At 32.2% G+C, this 20,142-nt stretch overlaps 2 protein-coding genes across 4 annotated transcripts in view; one reads left to right on the top strand and one right to left on the bottom strand.

The window, feature by feature from the left end:
• Positions 1–20,142, bottom strand: part of LOC141528916 (uncharacterized) — a 267,144-nt gene that overhangs the window by 196,278 nt on the left and 50,724 nt on the right. For all 3 annotated transcript variants that reach the window (XM_074245208.1, XM_074245205.1, XM_074245207.1), the window contains exon 3: positions 9,110–9,255. The gene's annotated coding sequence lies outside the window, so the exon portion shown is untranslated. The remainder of the gene's footprint in view (positions 1–9,109; positions 9,256–20,142) is intronic.
• Positions 9,186–18,818, top strand: LOC141528885 (L-lactate dehydrogenase). Its single transcript, XM_074245165.1, has 8 exons — positions 9,186–9,263; positions 9,820–9,921; positions 11,772–11,843; positions 12,040–12,216; positions 12,416–12,533; positions 15,664–16,002; positions 18,136–18,386; positions 18,564–18,818. Exons 1-8 carry the CDS (start codon positions 9,186–9,188, stop codon positions 18,804–18,806), a joined length of 1,380 nt encoding a protein of 459 aa, XP_074101266.1. The 3' UTR covers positions 18,807–18,818.

The following is a 20,142-nucleotide window of genomic DNA, read 5'->3' as shown; positions in this document are numbered from 1 at the left end:
CAAAATTGTGTATATACCAACTCATACCATGCATGAGCATCTACATCTGCTAGTTTTTATCCTCGTCCTTTTCATTGTCATCGAACTGTGCCCAGTATCTGAAATAATGGCTCGGTACTGCACCTTGAGTATGTTGGGTCATTCGCGAGCCGATTTAATATAAATCGAGAAGACGAATAGCAGTTGGTACCTACTCGTGACTTCGGGATGTATCCCCTAGGCGAACATGTATTTAAACAGGCGTTTAACATAATTCATCTACTCCCAGCGCATCCACTCTCCAGCAATATCTCTACTCTTTACTCTTTTTCCACACTCTGTGCTCTTGCCGGCTAAACCTGTCGTACGTTTAAATTTCTTTCTTTTTTTTTTTTTTTTCTTTATTTTACGCTGTTGCTCATGTTGATGCTGCTGCTGCTGATGATGATGATGATGATGATGATGATGATGATGGTGGTGGTGGTGGTGGTGGTATAGGAAAGACGCATAGACTTGGTGTCCAAGCATCGAGTAGTTACAGACTCCAGGAGCCTCCCTCTCATATAAATGCAAAGTAGTAAGAGTAACGTTGAGAATTGTTGTTGTGTTGTTGATGCTGTAGTTGGAACCGGTATGCACCGCCGGCAAGTGTCTCGATAAAATAAGTTAACCTCCAGAGCAAGAGCAACAGAGAAAGTGTCTTCAGGCAATTCAAGTCCTCGATTAACTATATCTACAGATATGTATATTTGTGTGCGTCGTATGATATAAATTTCCAGGATGCTGCAAAAAATGTTCCTCCTAATGTAATGTGTGTGTTGGTACAGATATAGGTACTCGCCATCGCAAGAAAAGGGAACATAAGGAGAAGAAAATAAAAGAAAGGGTGAGGCAGGCAAACCGCGGCGAGTAATTAGGCGGAAGAGATACTTTAAATGTCGTTAGAAGCTCTAAAGTTATGGGATTAAATGAACCCTGATTTTTTACTCGTCTATCTTATTTTTGCTCCTTTGCACTTACACTGTCAAGTCACCCGCAGTGTCTCGATTATAATTTCAGCTGAGTACTTAAAATACCTTTTTTGGTTATATTTTTTTTGCTATGCCTTCAACTCCTCCCTAGGTCTAACTCACCCGATCTCCCGCGTGTGGATAAATGTAAGATGTAAGCATGTGTTACGAAATTAATGGACTCGGTGGTTTCTATCGCCATTATAGGGAATATTAATATGAATGATAGCAAGTCTCGTTTGCCACCTGCTGGGTGAGACCAAGTGGACGCTATTTAATGAACTATCATACGCTTCGAGATGAGATTAAGGAAGAGTATTCGAGTTGGAGAAGTAGTAGTTTCGAAGCAAGGGGTGGAGCGATGATATTTCTGATTAGTGATTAGTGAGGATTACCGATAAGAGGTACAAGCAACGATTCTTGTCTAGTGAAAAGGGCCATGCTAATTGAGTTATGGAGGTGGGAAAATTATTGGTGGTAAGAAGTTATGACTATCGGAGTTTTGTATGGTTACATTGTTATTAATAGTTATTAGTTTCGTTTTTGCTCGTTTGATGGTTTCAATTTAAGTTGATTCGGTTCATGTTGCTTAATGGAGGTTTAATAATTTGTTGGATAGGGGTTGGGAAGCTAACAAAATTTTAAGAATGGTTTGCCAAAATTTCTTCGACTTCTAATACATAAATTCTTGTCATTAGTTATCAATAATTGATGAAATTTCAAAGACAATTGGCCGAAGCTTTTTTGACTTTTAAAATGTAAATTCTTGTTTTTACAATCAAATAATTTTTTAATGTCTTTAATGTGTGGCTAAAAAAAAATCTAAAATAGAATTTTCTACGAGTTTAGAGTTGGCATTAGTATCTCGGTCATTATTCAAGCAAAAAAATTTATTTGTGGTGATAAAATTATTACTTTCTCATTGCTAATTAGTTGCTCTAACATAAATTTTGTGACTTGATTAAATTCCAAGAAATCATTAATAATCCCGATCAATGCTGGATTGTGTCAATGCTAACTTTACAAACGTTAATTTTCTCTCCATCTCTTTTTCAAGTTAAAAAATAAGCGTAAGGGGTTAGGAGTAATTAGAATTCAAATAAAAATTAAGTATTGCATTTTCTTAAAGTATAATACCTCAAAAATAGTTCTTGAAAATTTTGAGTCAATTTAATTAATATTTTCCGAGATATAACGGACAGTTATCGAAGTTTCCAAGATACTCTATCAAACCTGGACTTAGTTATACTTTTTTGAAAAAGGTAATCCCTTTGTCTGTGGTAAAACTTATTTTTACATAATTTTTACAAATGGTCAATTATGTCAATTTTACAAATTTTTTAATGTAATTTTTGCAGAACTTTTTTTTGTAATCTTTAAAAATAACAAAGTCTAAAAATGAAATATATCTAGTTACATTTTAATAAAAATATTTTTTTGTCATTCAAAACCCTCAATAATAAATTTGTAAATAAAACTCAATACGAACTGATATTAATTTTGGTTGTTGGGTGCGTAAGCGGTAGAATATGTAATCGGATAAGAGTTAGAATAGAATATTTTCCGGATTATTGATGTCCATGGCATTGTATCCCGAGGAAAGATAATAAAGAAGAATGATACCGAGATCAAAAGATCTAGTCAGTAGTACTTAATATTATTTATAGTAAAATGTCTCATGCCGACTGGGGTTTATAGCTCATTGTGGCGTACACCCCATTGTTATTTATTGATTGGGAATCTGCGATAAATACTCAATAATAAATAATAAATATTATGTATTAAAATAAGAAGAACAGTACATATGCACTCATATGTGTCTTTATATTTATTATTATTTTGTTTTTAATTACCACCTGACATGCGGTATTGTTACGACCAGATTTTTGTCATCGTTAAATTGTTACAAGAAACACAAAGCGCAATAACGCAATGGGAATAAAAGTAAAAATAATAATTCCGATGTTGATGCTGATGATGATGATAATAATAATAATGCGGGAGGAGGGACAAGAAAACGTCGTAAAGCAGTCGTTCGGCATCTTATGAAGTATCGGTCGGGGTGGTGGCGTATAATGCGGTCCATGGGTAATTACCGCGTCGCAGAGAAGCTTTATGACCGGCGTATACACATCGAGTATTAATTTTCTCGCGCACCGAGGCCACTCAGCTCACAACAAGCAACCAGCGTCACTGTTCACTTTACTACATACAATCTACAGTCTTAGGTCTTGGGTATTATTGCTGCGGGGGTGAGCTACACACATTTAACAACCACGTGAACGTCATAACCGCTCAAACGAATAAAATTAATAATCGTAAGTATTTAAATTAATAATAATCATTAACGTACTAATTTATTTGCCGATTGCTAAGAGATATTACTGTTCATACTTCTTAACAGATAAGAGGAGACAAGCTGAAAGAGATCCGTTAACTCCAGTTATTTATATTGATACATACGTTTTAATAAAAATAAAAAATAAAATAATAATAATAATAATTTTTATGGTTTTTATTATAATTTTTTAATATTAAAAATATGTTAAAGAATTTTTTGTTAGTTAATGATTTTATTATCTATTTGTTTGACGCTTCAAAAGTGTAATTGTATGTTTTTTTATTGCCTAGTGAACAAATAACAACCCTCAAGTTTAAAGTTTTTTGACAATTCAAAAAATTCGTTTTATTTTATGATTTATAGTCTTTTTTTACTAATTGAATGCATACTTGTAAATAGTATTTGTAAGTTGTTTCGGGGGTTATTATCAGTGAGCCTTCAATGTGTTTATGCTTCCTCAAGTTTTAAATTGTTAAAGAGCAATAAAGTTTACACAGAAAAAAAGGTTCACTTGAGCCAAAAAAATATTTTTTTTCCTAACCATTTTCTTGAGCGAAAAAAAAATTTTTTCTGATACAAGAAATTTTACTTATTCCAACGAAATAAATTCTTTTGCTTTAAGAAATACGTATCTTGATCCAAGAAAATTTATTTAAGTCGAGAAGATTTTCTTGTTTTGAGAAAATTCAGCCTCTTGCTCCAAAAAATTTAGTTCTTGATAGAAGCGAATTTTCTTGTCTTGAGAAAATTTCTCTCTTGCTCCGAAAAAATTAATATCTCGACAGTAAACTTGCATTAATATTTTTATTGACTAACATGTCAAATGGGAAGATAAAATAATATTGAATCATTTTTTTTTTCATTCAATATGTATAATGCACGCTAAACTAATATAAAACGGGTATCAAATATTCAAGAGAAAAATTTTTGCAAGGTGCTGTTTCCCTAAATTATCCAAAAATCTTGATCAAATATAAAAATTTATTGAGTAAAGTATTTATGATAGTTTGAATTAAGAAAAAATTACTTCCACCAAGAATAGAATTTCAAGAAAAATTTTTACTTCGGCCAACACAACTTCGGTCTTCCTTCAGGCACTCGAAAATTTTCTTGAGCCAAGAATTTTATTCTCCAGTCAAGAAATTTTTCTTTCTGTGTAATATGGAAAAATCAATTTTTTAGTTACTTAATGTTAGAATGGAATACTCTTCGAAACAGATAAAGATTTTGTATCTAAACAATAAAACTTCAACTTCGAATAACTTTTGAAAAAATAAATTTATCGAAAAATCAAAAGAGACTTTTGTTGTAGAACATTTAATTTCCTACAAAAAATATATATCACATTTTCCGGTAAGTTGCTCCTAGAATGTGATCTAAAATTCCAACGTTCAAATATATTTTTTTCCATGTCATATTTGAATGGACACTCTAAATATCAATATTAGGAGATCTAATTTCGACAGGATTTTTATTTCGACATCTTATGACGAAATTTTACGATCATTTAAAGAAATAAAATTTGTCAGTTATTTTGATACACCCTAAGTAGACATTTATAATGTGAACACATAAACACTGAAAAATTTTTAGATAGGTTCATCTATAGTCATAGAAGTTTAAACACTGCCAAAATTCATGCATGATCAGTGGTCAGTGATTACATGTCAGTAATTTTTTCCGAGTAAATTTAAAAGTAAAAAGAAAAAATGTATACCCGAACACGCAGTTAGAATAATAAAATCAAAAATAATATAAATAAATAATTCCGAGAATGCGTTGTTCAGAAGAGATTTATATAGATGGTACAACGTAACGAATGGCTGGTTTCAACTATCCTTCGAGATATGACGCCACCTAGTCTCTTGCTCTCCCTTGCAAAGGCTACGTATATATGATACAAAGTTCGAGTATGACAAGAAACGAGTAAGTAAGAAACGATGCCTTGTGCCTGTATGTACCATAGCTATTCGCAGATTCATCAAGAGTGGATACCACATAGCAAGCAGCATATACCTCGGGATCGAGCTCAGCGGCGGTTATCCTGAGAGTGTGTCCGATGAGTCCGATAGGGCGGGACACAAGCATAAACAATTGTGGTACGGCCTCGCCCCTTCCGATCTGTGTCCAGACTCATATATAAATATACACATATGTGCATGCATATATTTTTAAAATAAAAGGATCAGGGTACACTAATAAAAATAAAAATAACAAATAAAAGTACAACGCAAGGTTGAGAGTTTCAACTTAGAACTTTAACGTCGTGGTATATTATATTGTATCCACAGTCTTGGTTCGATCTGGCGCCAAGTATAGTTCAAATCACATAATATTATTTTCTTATAGCTAAAAATTTTATCACTCCTATTTAGCACAGGACTTTATTGAATAGTTCAAATAATCAATCAATTACAAATTTTTCTCTAGACCAATTTCATGAAAAAATTTTTTCATATAGCCATTTATGGCTTGATCTAATAGTATAGTAATACACAGTAAAAAATTTTCCGTCATTGCGTCAAAAAATTTTGTGTAAAATATTTAACACTTTTATGTGTAAATTTAACATTTCTTATGTTAAATTAACACAAAAAAGTGTTAAATATTTAACATAAAAATTTTTAACACAAAATTTTTTGACGCATTGATGCAAAATTTTTTACTGTGTGCAGTATCTAAATAGTATAATTTTGATGTAATTACTAAAAATTAGTTTGTTAAGTAACATATTGTGTTAAATAAAAATTGGTTTAGTAATTAATTGAACTAAAAATCAACCTCAAATAAACTTTTTAGAAGAGTTAAAAAATGGTTTTTATTCTATAAGAAAAAAATGAACTAAAATAACGATCATAGAGAAATAAATACTATTTCAAATCGTAAAATCGTGATTTTCATAATTAATTTGTGATATTTGTTATTTGAATGCTCCAATTTAATAACAAAATAGCAAAAAGATATTGAAAAGAATAAAAAGAATTAAAATGCCACCTCATAGTTCAAATCACAATATGAAACTAAATATTAACAAGAATCTGAGAATATTTTAAAACATGATATTTTTTTGTAACTCAAGGCCTCCGAATGAAGTCTATTGTAGGGGGACGATCCAGCGATCATACACTCTCTGTTGGAAATTTTGAAAATTCAATTTGGTAGAAAAATTATATGTGACCATATCATCAGAATATACATGAACTTATCAAATCATATCAAAAGATACCATGCCATATCAAGCCAGATATATTCTGATATGGCTACAGATAATTTTTTTACGGGTAGTTAAAAATATTTAACTTATTTTTTGTCGGATGTAGAATTCTAAGCCCCTCATTTCAACAATCATAAAACATTTATCTTTTATTTATATTATTTTCTGGTTATGTTAGATCCCAGCGGAGAACTGGATGAATTGAGGGCTCAATGGTTGACCACGACCTGATAGTATTATATACTGAGTATAGAATGAATGTATTATACCGAAATGTGTCGAGTATGAAAGATATTTCAGCGAACTGTGGGGGTCTAGGAAGTCAACTTGGACATCAAGAACTAAATGCATATAAACAACTATAAACTCGAGTGCACCATGGTGTCTCCAAGTCTGTGCTTGGTATTCTTTGAAGGAATTTACTTGAGTCATAAATCAGAAATATCGAAATTATTTTTAAGATTATCTCAGACATAATTTTCATTAAACATTTTTGTTTAAAAGACATGAGAGTTTTTTAAATCGGTAAACGTAAGTAGTAAAAAATTTTTAGTAAAGTTTCATTACAAAAATTTTTTCCAATTAAAATTCATTAAAAACTAGAAATTTAAATAGCGCGCTACGCGAGCGCCTAAATTTCAACAATATAGAATCGGGGCCCGTTTTTTGCGAGTTTCGACCTTTGACTAACTTCAAAACTTTAATCTATTTTAATTTAGAGGATATAAAAAAAAATACGTAAAAAACATACTTCACACGTTTTAAAGTTATAAGCATGAAAATATATGTTAAAAATATCATATTGTAGAAAACAAATTTTTATTAATTTTTTTTTATTCTTTCATCCATGCATTTCTTCTATATTTTCAAGATACATTTTAAATGTATTTAATCTAGTTAACCTATACTCAATATATATACGAAAATCTGCCAAAAGTTAGTGATTAAAAATATATTTTTATTTTTTTATCACACAGGTACTTTTTATAGCATTTTCTTCCACGGGGCTTAAATATTTAACACTGACATTTTCACAATGACGATAAATTTTTTACTGTGGAAGTATAATACAAACATATGGAGAATATCCTTGTATCCACGTGAATGTGAATGTGAGTGTGAGAAGTTTAAAAGAGAGTTATATAGAGAGATGTAGAGGGTTATTTATGTGTCCATTGGTTTTCCCATTACACTTGCCGTGGCGCTTAAAAATAAGAACCTGAGGAAAATGATATTCTCTCTTGGCACGATTGTTTTTAAAAGTATATAATTTTGTCGGAATAGGAATTTATGTGACGGGCGCACTAGATAAACGCGCTTACGCACTTGCTGGCATAAACAAGCTAAGGATCTGACTGGAGACTGGACTCTACTAGCGGAATAGTTCTCTGTAGTTTCTAAGTAAAGAGTAAAATGAATAAAATAAAAATAAAAATAAGCAGAGAAGATTCAGATGCTACTGCTCGCGGATCATGGGGGTTTATGTATGAATTCGCCGATAGACTGTTCACTCTCTTTTATTGGTGTCACAGCCAGTCAAGAGAACAATAGCTAAGCGGTCTGGCTCTCCAAGTAGCTCGAAAACCTACAGGGGCACCAACAAATAGCCAATTAAAATTCCGTGTGCGAGGTAACGTGTACTATCCACCGAGGTATTGTGCCATCCAGAATGGCATATCCATAAGACAGTCTCCAAGCAACCCATGCTCTGTGCATACTATGTTTATCCTCTTTTTCTTCTTCTTCTTCTTCTGGTGCGGCAGCTTCTCGGATGGTTTAGTTTGATACTTGTTTCTGTCCCGATCGCGAGTTCCGCGAACGAGGAAAGGATATACATAAGTGGCACCTCCACGTCCTTAGACTAACTCTTCTACTTACTAGTTGGCTTGTTAACCGACTTATCTGGAGCAGTCTGACGAGAATTGTTTGATAGTATACTTTACTGAGAACTCAGCCACTCAAGAAAAGATGGAATGCCCAACTCTGCCTGTTAATGATGTGATTAAATCTTTCTTGGATTATATAATATACATCAATCAACTTAAATCATTAAACCGGTCCACGTTAAAGCTTGAATTTATTTATCGAAGAAACTTGTATAAGTAACAAGTAAAAGTAAATAATCATAATCTTAGGTGAATAAATAATAATCACGACGAAAATATATATAATCGCTTCAGATGACGAGGATCTGTGTACAAATTGATATGGTGAGAATTGTTGGTCTACCTATTTCTCTACTATTTGATGAATTTTACCTATCGATATGTACTAAACGAAGAACAACAGAGGTATATTATATTGTTTATTTAAACGAACAGTAAAACTAGACCTTGATCTGAGTCTTTTAAAATCCTCAGGACGATTTTTAAAAATAAATAAAAAATTAATTATATCGCCTACCGTTCACAACTTAAGTATTCTCAGTACTGTATGAAATCGCCTTGATCCACTCAAGAAAAAAAAAACACGCTTCGGGAATTCTTATCAGATTTGTCATCAGCAATCATTGTTAATAATTGTTACGTTTAATTGTTTGATAGGATATTTCAAAAGATACGTTACCATTTCAGCAACTTGAGCGAGTCGATCTCGATGTCCTTTATTCTGGGGTTCAACGTGCGAGTCTCGTTGTCAAATGATGGTGGGACCAGTACAAACTTCTCCCTTTTGGCCGGACAACCTGGCTCTCTTTATCAGTGCTAGCATCCCTGCAGACGTAAGTTACCTATTATTATTTTTACTTTCAATTATACTTCTCAAATTTTTTACAAATCAGATTTAATATAAATTTCATAAAGCCCCACATCATCTTGTCCAGTAAAATCAAAAACATTATTTCTATCATCTTTAGAGTTGTGGTTTTAGATGCTATCACTATCATTATTTATTTTTTTTATTTCAATTCACAATTATTTATTTTGGGGGTCGCTGCCGGTGCGAGTGCCTCGAGGAAAGAATAATATTATGAATATAAAGAAAGAAATAAAATAAAATATGCTTGGGTGTATGCGTATATAGACTGAAGATCGGGGGAATAATAAAAAAAGGTTTTGTCAGAATGAAAGATACTTTGGATGCAAGCGAGGATTACTAAATTACGAAGGCATCCGTTTAGATACCGATCGATAAGCCATAATTGCAGCACTATTCGTACATTATTGGCTCGTATATTATTTGACGAGATTCAATAAGTTCGCGGGATGGAATATATGTATGCAAGGAAAAAAGAAGAGAGAGGAAAAGAATGAAGAGTTTTCGATAATAAGAGCAAGAGCAAGACCAAATCCTGGCTTGGGCAGGTACAGAATAAAGAAGATGAAGAAGACCAAGAAGAAGAAGAAGAAGAAGAAGAAGTAGCTTTGGCGTGCAAGGTGGTAAGATTGTATCGCTCGTGGAGGAGCTGCCGAGGTCGTTAAAGGTGCATTCGCAATATCGATCGCTCCGTGAGTCTGATGAATGGGATTTAACGTTTTGACGTGCTCATTTTTGTCTTGGCGAATTATCGAACGGAAATAATTGAATGCCAGAGCTTCCAATCGACCGCGACTGCGTTGCGGGTGCATCAGTTTAGTCTTGTGTCTTGTAGGTATTCATGTCTGCATGTCTGTATGTGTGTATATTAGATTTGTTCGAGTGAATATAACCTGGGAATATCACGTGCGATGTAAAAAAGGCGGCACCGAGGGAGGTAGGCCTTGTTGGGTGCGAGCTCGCCGATCGCGATCGGATATGCCCGTAAAAAAATACGACGGCGCTTCCGATGATTATCGATGGGCCTTACATAAATTCCTCAACTCTTTATCGGCTCCCTTAATCCTTTTATAACGTCGTAAATATAATTAACTCCTTGTTTATACTCTCGAAATTAACGTTTAGCTATTATATTTATTATTATTATTTTTATTTATCGCACAGAATATTGAATTAAGACTGGCTTGGGCTGAGTATCGAGGATTTACTTTGCTGAGGATTAGAGCGTCAGGAGGGTCGTACTGGAACTGGAATTAGGATTTCGAGAGTGGGCCCATTATTTTTAACCCGCGGGACAGGAACTGAGTTATGGAATTGACAATTAATTTAAGCGCTCGAATTAATAATGGTATGTATAGCAAATACGAAATAAAAAATAGCGGAATTAACGGGGATTTGCATAACGCAAAAGGCCCATCCACGACATGATTTGTTCGAAACTGGTCTCGACAAATGGGGACCACCCCGTTTGCTTTAATACTGCCGGAGTAGAGAGAGTATATTATAACGACCATAAGTAATTATGAGGATGTTTTCGATTGATTTTTTAATTGATTGCAACATATAACTGAATAATCCTACAAGTAAGTGTACTGAGGTTCTTCCCTTTCAACAACGATTCTGCACCTCGGCAAGTGGTCTTTTTCTTTTTGACATTTTATCACAATTTCAATTTATAATTTCAATTGTTATTGATTCTTTGAACATTTGGCATAATTTTTTTTTTTTTTAAGATCTAAACATAAAACATTTATTGAAAAAATTCGAACTGAATATTTCGAAATAAGATCCAAATTCTAGAGAGAGAACATTTTCCGAAATTTGAGTTTTTTTTTTTTTTTCAACAGACGCATTAAAATTATTTTTTAAAAAATCGTAAAATTTTTCAATAACAATCCATAAAGCACACCCTTAAATCCAACAACTGAAGCCGTAAGCCATAAGCCATAATATAACCCGACGTACCGTAATATAACATGAATTTGCCAAGTATGAATGCAAACAAATTGAAGTTATTTACAGGTATGATTTTTAAATTACGGTTGTATTTAGTAGAGGTTATGAATCATAAAGAAAATAGTATATTATTTATTTGGTATGAATCTAGCAAGGAAGTAATGAACCTCTCATCGCATTAGTCCCTTATGTACTTTCCTGACCGATGATTTACTGATCAGACGGCCCTTGAGTGTAAATTTACCCGAGGAAACCCGCTAATAAGCCAGGTAATCTCCGCGGGGTTTCGTTTACAACGTACTTTTTAACATTTCTAAGCTTTTTCCCTTTACCTTAAAATATAAATGTTTGTTTTTATTTTTATTTTTATTATGCCAGACATCCGAAAACACTTTTACTTTTTTCACTAAAACAGTTTACGGCCTACCCTTTTTTAAAATTTTTATTTTTATTTTTATTTTATTATTATTTATAAGGCCATAAAATAACAAAAATAATTTTTTTATTTTTTATGCAGGGCTTAGTTGCGATGGACAGTTTCAGTGAAAGTGACAATAAAAATACCGAAGAAAATACCAAAGAGGACACGGTAAGCGCATTGTGATTAAAAATTTTTTCACACACTACCTAAGGGTTTTTTTCAAGCCGAAAATTTATTTTTATTACAAAAATAAAAAAAAAAAAAAAATCACAATAATGTGGAAAATTTTTTACTGCAAAAAATTTTTATTTTATTTTATAAAAACATTTAACGACTCACTACATCAGCGGAATGTTATTTTCAGGGTGAGTCAGACCCCGAGGAGAGGAGAGAGAGGATGGAGCCGATCAGAACGAACACAAAAAATGCCTTGATAACAACCCACCAGAATCTCTCGGATATTTATCCCCACCGTGTGAAGGTGTCGATAGTCGGTGCGGGAAAGATCGGCGTCGCCTGTGCGATCGCGATTCTCATGAGGGTGACCGTCATCTTGATCGGTTTTACTTAAGCTTACATAAGCATTTATTTAAGTTAATGTAATGGGTAATGGGTAGTGGAGTTAACATTATTTTAATGCGACTGCATAGTATTCGTAAAAAAATACCAAATATAAAATACAAAATGAGCTAAATGTTGGTGTATAATTACGGCAATTAATCTGTCGGTTAAATTCACAGAGAATGGCAAGCGAGGTCTGTCTGATCGACAAGAATGCGGTAAGAGCGGAGGCCGAGGCTGAGGACATCCGGCACGCAGGCATCTTCTTAGGTAATCCTCTGATCACCGGTACAGCGGGTAAGGATTCCCTAAATGTTTTATCGACACTAAGACAGAACACTTAAATTTCTTCCACCTGTTTTTGAGGTTATTTTTATTACTACTTCGAGGCGATCGTCCTTCATTGCTGCTAATTATTATCAATTTATTCTTAAGGTTAAGTTAATCTGGGAGAGTGTACATTTTTGATTAATTTACATTAAACTCACTCGTTTTCATTTTGTAAGGCTGTTGGCAGCTGAAATACAAGTAGATTTTTTGGAGCAACCAAAAACTTTCAGGACCGATAAAACAGATCGGTTTATTTTTTTACCAGCATAGAAGATGAGTAATTTTTGGCTTTGGAAAATAAATTGAAGCTTTTTTAATGAGTTCATAAACTCATTTATTTGGAAAAAATTTTTTCATTTTTCTAAAGTAGAAAAAAGGAAAATTAAAAAAAAAAATTCTGACAAATTTTTCTTTTTAAAATTATTTTGCAATTTTGTCACATAATTCCTTAATAACATGAGAAAAAATTTTGCAAACTCAATTTATATTTTTTTCAAGAACTAGACGATCTAAAATAAAGATTTCTTATCATTTTTTGATCCTTTAAATTAAAATACATGATAGTCTTGAAGTTAGTCAAAGATCAAAACTCGCGAAAATCGGGTCACGATTCATTATTGGTTAAAATTTAGGCGCGCTATTCAAATTTCTAGTAAACCCGAAATTTAAAAAGTTACTCAAGATTAAACGTAAACACATCCTAAATTTGCAGATTTCTCGAACTTTTTGCAAACGTATAGTTTTTTATAAAAAAATTTCTCATCTACTTTGAAGTGTATTTAATCCTGACTAAAATACAATAGTGATATATCTATAAAATCTATTACAAATCTAAATCAAAGGAACTGTGTTGAGTAGAAAAATAAAAATCAACTCATCACTTTAATAAAATAAAAATGAAAATAAGATAACCTAAAAGTGATTTAACTCATCATATTAACGGGTGCAGAATCGGTCGCTTTGACGGATCACGCTCGTCGCCTCGAGTTATTTCGAAGCTCAAAGACAGCTAATACTTATTATATACCTACTACTATTATAAATCGAAACTACAGACTACCAGTACAGCAGTGGCCCGGACACGACTGGAACATCGACGAAAGTGCCGGCACCGGACTACTCGGTGCTAATCTCGTCAACAGATCTCACCGTTCACTCTATACCACTCTTTCCAGTCTCTATTTCAGTCCTAAAATATTTTTTTCCTGACTATCTCTCTTTTCTCCACTCTCTGGCTATTATATCGCTCCAGTAAGATCGAGATGCTCCAGACTGACTTCTCAGCCGGCTCAGAGATTACCGTATAATACCTGGCCAGTGTGTGTAGTGGCTTTAATATTTGTTAGGGACAAAAAATAAATATCTCTTGATATATCTTTAAATTACTAGCCACCTTTACCCGTACGTTTGTCACGTTCCTTTATCATTTTTGGCTTTCTCAGAATAAACTATTAAGGTTTTCACTTTGAGAATTAAGACACAACACATATTCCGATATCTTAATCTACAGTCTTAGTCTCCATAACCTGTCACAAATTTCACCTGTGTCTTACTGACTTATGGCTATTTGTATTTACAATCATAAGAACCAAGAAGAGATGCAAAAACATTCGATTTAACCATCAAACGCGAGTTATTTTCTTTTATCTCATTGTTTGATTTAGCTCTTGCGAAAAAATCGAAAAATTAGAATTTTGAAATGTATTTTTAACATTTTGTGAAAATTCTGTTTTAGAACTAAAATTTTTACATTTTTTTTTCTAGACGAATAATTATCGAGTATATACTATAGGAAGTAATCATTTAATTATTTTTTCTTCCATGTTAAGTTTTTCTAGTATACACAGTAAAAAAATTTGCGTCATTGCATCAAAAAATTTTGTATTAAATATTTAACATTTTTATATGTAAATTTAACATTTATTGTGTTAAATTAACACAAAAAAGTGTTGAACTAACACAAAACGGTGTTAAATATTTAATATAAAAATCTTTAACACAAAATTTTTTACTGTGTAAGTTATATCATAATACAAAAAGGAACATGAAAGAAGATATAATTAAATTTTTACAGCCTATAGTATACACTCGATAATTATTTATCTAGAAAAAATATTTAAAAATTATACTTTCTGTATTATGATATAACATACTGAAAAAAACTACTTAATCCAAAAAAATTATGTTTAATTTAAGAGAACTGGTTGTCTTGATTCAAAACTTTTTAATCTTGAAACTCGTTTCACAAAATTTCTCTATAAAACCGATAGTGTATAATTTTTTTTTAGTTTTTTTTTTTTTTTTTTTCAATAACTTTAGGATTTTAAAAATTGACTGAAATAATTAAAAAAAAAAACAAAATTTTTTCTGATGTACACAATTTTACTCTTTATTATTGCAGTAAATTTTTGCATTTCCAACATTCTTAGTTGATTGCAGAAAAAAAATTTTTATACGCCCTTTTGGTATTAGTAACACTAGATGTTTGTAACTTGTTTAAAAATAGTAAAATTGCTAAGATTGTTGAATAGAGACTCTTCTGTGGTTAATTTTTTTTGCTTCAATTTGTGAACTTGTTGAATTAATCCAAATACACTTCGAAACAAGAACAAAATTTTCAAGAGAAAACTTTTCTCGAATCAAATAATTTTTTTCTCTGTAACAATACTATTAACGTACAATACCAGAAGATAATCTGAAGAATGGATAGTACGTCCTGCACCTCTTTAAATTGATCGTTTAAAGTAAGCGCGTGTTCGTGACAAACATGGTGATGATTACCAATAACAAGGTTGTCCGAACGCTGCCTGTTGATACAGAGGAAGAGGAAGAGGGTAACCATTTTTAATATGAGGCGACCGATAAATAGTAACAGCAGTTGGGATTCATGGAACAAGAACGGATCCTTAACTGCTTCTTCAAAATACCGTTGTAAGGACATTAGAATATCTTCATCTCCTACTCGTGTCTTCATTAAGTCGCGCTTATTCTCTCGTTGTTCTTTTCTTAAACTCCGTCCTCACTCCTTACTGTATCTATGTATATGTACACTGTACATTGTACATAATGTGTTTTATTAAATATGTGGTGCTTGCAGATATGACGATGGTGAAAGAATCAGCAGTGGTGATAATCGCCCTGGGGGAACCGGAACCCGGAGAGTCACCCAATGTAAAAGTTAATTTGGAAATATTCAAACGGGTAATACCCGCGATAGCCAAGTTCGCTGGTCGTGCAGTGTTGGTTGTTACGACACGACCCGTCGAAGTGATGTCGTACATAACCTGGCGGCTATCAAACTTACCATCGAATCGTGTAATCGGTACCGGGACTCTTGTCGACACAATGAGGTTCCAGTGTCATCTGGGTCAGAGACTTGGAGTCGCTAATACTTCAGTCTGTTGCATGAGCATCGGCGCACAGGGAGATTCATCAGGTAAAATTCAACGACCTAATTTTGAGCTACAATCTTAGGTTTTGATCATTCAAGGGATCACTCGTTGATGCGGTGAAGAAATTAGATTGCTTTTTCAAATTTATATTCCAAGACAAATTATAGCAGCTTTTGATGTTAATAATTTTTTTGTGAAGAATTAAATTTATATTTTAGGATATCTTACCGTAATTAACGGGAAAACGTCAATTATTGACACTAAGAGACACGGCTATTACAATTTTTATCGTGTTTAAAACTAAGATTTTTGACATTGTTATAACTAATCTTTTGATACTAAAATTCATGTTTTACGATAGTTTCTCAAATTCAATGATTTATTTCAAAACCAATATGATAAAACCAATCACCCGGATCAACCAATTGTTGACAGCCTGACAAAACCAACTGGTCTTATTAGTGGCATAACATTGTATCAACTGATACTTTTAGGATTAATTTTAAATCATTTTTAAATGAATCTCAAATATTAATAAGGTAAAATGCCCAGTAGTTGAACAGTTTTCAAAGTAAAACGTATTCAATTCTACTTTTAATAATAAAAATTTATTTATCAGATAAAAGAAGTGTTTTTTATGAAAATATAAACAATTTAAATCTATTACTGCGTAAAAAAAAAACATAAATGGTTGAACATTTATAATTTTGTAAGGTTTTAAAGATATGTCATAAAAGCAGTAGTAATTGAACAATCCGGGAGCAGTAGTTGAACTAGCATTTCAGATAGAATAGCGTAAAGCCAATAAATTTGTCTTTTATTGATATATCACCAGATTGTTATAAATAATTTGAGATGAATAATATCTGTAAGATATAAAAAATCTATAATATTTCTTTGCTGCTATTATTATTATCATTTGTAAGTCACAAATCACTAATAACATTAAAATTTAAACAGTTTCCTGTTAAATAATTAATTTTTTTCAGTAATCTATAGTATTACAGACTTTTTATAATTAGTCTTTTTTTATCACTCTAAATTAGACTTTCCTACAAAGTTTTTTTTTAGGTTCCAGAATTTCACTGTTGAAATATACCAGGAAAGTTTTAAGAAATAAAATTTAACATGACATAAAACCTTCAATTAATTGAATTACACTCTTCTTTTTCGTGAAGATTTTATTAAATCTGTAGTAAGTAATACTAATCCTAATGCTGATTACTAGTGACATAAGCTATTATAGGTTACAGTGCTGTCAAAGTTATATTTTTACAAAATAAATAACCTTTCACTTCAAATTAATTTGTTGCATAAATTATCAACAAAATTATAAAATTATTGAATTTACATTGTTTATAAATCGGTAAAAAGTCATTAAACCACATTGTTTACTATTACACCACTACTGTGTAGGCTCTGTAGACTATTGTTCAACTACTGTTGCAATTATAAAAAACATAAGGACCAAAACTTGAACATGCGACTCTAGCTTGTTCAAGTTCCGGATACAACTTTGAAAATTGGGAGGTGTAGTTGAACGATAAAATTTAATTTTAAAATCATTTTTTTTAGCTTTACAATAAATATGTAATGTTTAAAAAAAAGCTGTTTCATTTATTGATACGATTTTTATGACATAAAATGATGATATGCTGTTTTTTTTACTGATTGAAAGTTTTAAGGTTTAGTACTTAAAAGTTTTTTTAAGTACATTTAAGTCATTAAATGATGTTAAAATACGGACATTGTTTATAAGAAGAATTACGATTTTGTATTAATATTAATTTAAAAAATCTGTTAAAGTATTGGCGCCGTTTTTTACGATGTTCAAGTACTGAGTATTTTACCTTAACATTATTTCTTTGAATCAAATGTTCCTGACACCATGAAAAAAAACATTTATATAAGAAAAGTAATTTGGAATATGATAATAATGACGACAAAATTAACTTCGATGAAAATTTCTTCTTAATTTTATTCGTTAAGATCAGGATATCAATAAATAACTTCAAAATTGATCCATAATTCAATAGATTTTTTTTTTGTTTTTCAAGAATTTGATTTTTGAATAGAAAGAAGTATTTTTATTAAAAAAATTAAATTAAAAACGATCCCTTGAACGACAAGATTGACATTTCAGGATAATTTATTAATATCATAAATTATAAATAAAGTACCAGTCTGGTCGAGCGCTCACGTAGCCGGGATAAAGCTGCGCGATATAAATCCAAAAATGGGGGAATCAAATGACCCTGAGCGGTGGCATGAGGTGACAAGCTTAGTGAGCGAGATGGAATCAAAGTTAGCGGGTGAAAAGGGTGAGAAAGGACCGAGTTGCTGGTGCTTGGCATTGTGTACCGTCGAGATTGTCGATGCCATTCTGAGGAATACCAAGGTCGTGCTGCCAGTCGCAACACATATTCACGTAAGAATTTTTACCGTGCGGATCATTGATCACGATCGATGACTACTGGTATTTCTTACCATTCCGATTCCGATTCACTTATACAAACTCAGTTTTTCTTTCTTCTTTTTATATTATTTAGCCAGTACTTAAAGGATATTTAGCGTCGCTTACGCTTAACTTTTTTTTATATTGCAGAGTTGCAGTCATGGCACCGACAAGGACGTCTACATGTCCATGCCCTGTGTTCTCGGAACCAGCGGCGTGCATCAACTGGTCAGACACAAGCTGACCGAGTCGGAGAAAACTAACTTGCAGACATGCGCCAATGGAATCCGAAATGTTCTCCGCGAATGCGGGATTCTCATGGAACCACGCGACGACCAAAACGACGACAGTGATGACCATGATGATGATGATCATCATCATGGTCATCACTGATGTATATTTCATCAAATTTCACCATGCATCATATTTATGTTTATATTGATATTGATATTGATTTTTTTTATAATGATATTTATTACATTATTATTTTTCAATTTATTCCCCATTGTGCTTTAACGACCTGTGTGATCTTTTGTAATTCAATCTACAATCATATTTCCCTCTTCCCTCTCCATTTTTTCTGTATGAATAAATGTATGCAATATATGCACATCTATATGGACGTATATTTAAGTAAATAAACCCCATCTTCTTCTCCATCCTTCCTTATACCGCACTGAACAGAAATAAGTCGAATTAGTCGTTGAATGGACTAGCGGGTTCTTGGATACTCGTTTTATCGGAAATGAGAATCTTTCGAGTCTTCCTCATGCAATAGAACATCTGGCAATCGATTACACGTAGGTTATGTATCCGCTTTGCCATTATTATCAAACACTTGAAAAATTTTATTTGCAAGCGAAAAAGGCCTACTTTTGTGATCAGTTAATAGAATCTAACTCTGCGATCAACACTAAAATAATACTACATCCGATTTCTGATGGCTTGTTTTTTAATTTTTAGTAGAAACAAAAAGTCAATCATGTTCAAAAATATATAACGCACAATTTTCGAATGAATTATTTCCTGATAATGAGCTACTCATTATTCAAGCAATAAAATTGTCACAGGAATTTTTATTCCTTTTGTGCCTAAAATTGAAAACACACAGTAAAAAAGTTTGCGTCAATGCGTCAAAAAATTTTTGTGTTAAATATTTAACACATTTTTGTATTAATTTAACACTTTCATGTGTTAATTTAACACTTTCATGGGTTAATTTAATACAATAAATGTTAAATTCACACATAAAAGTATTAAATATTTAACACAAAATTTTTTACTGTGCAGATTCACACTTCGGCGCTGAACTTAGATTTAAGTAATTTAGATTATAAATAAAATAGTTTAACTGGATCTGACTGCTGATTTGTGTCTTAATTCCTATCAGTCTATTTAATTACTTATGATTGAATTAACTTTGCTGTTCGTTTTATACTATTTTTCCTAACTCTCTTCATTTACTCTCTCTCTCTCTCTCTCTCTCTCTCTCTCTCTCTCTCTCTCTCTCTCTCTCTCTCTCTCTCTCTTTCCCCTAACACTATTGTCGGTTTTCCCCACGGATACCTACAGATTGGCCCTGAAAGTAACGGGTTTATTATTTCTCTGAGAAAAAAAAAATTACTGGCATCCAAACGTGCACTAACCCAATCTGGGTTGTAGCTGCGGTGTTGCTTAGGAGGCTGAGAGCACCTTCTAAGTCCTCTATTTGTCAAATTAATCCATTTTG

Source organism: Cotesia typhae, unplaced genomic scaffold, assembly GCF_013202065.1.
Source record: "Cotesia typhae breed Kobodo isofemale line unplaced genomic scaffold, CoteBio_Ctyphae contig_44, whole genome shotgun sequence".
In the NCBI taxonomy this organism is placed as follows: Eukaryota; Metazoa; Arthropoda; class Insecta; order Hymenoptera; family Braconidae; genus Cotesia; species Cotesia typhae.
Note: the sequence above shows the minus strand (reverse complement) of the source record. Positions and strands in the feature narration are given on the sequence as shown.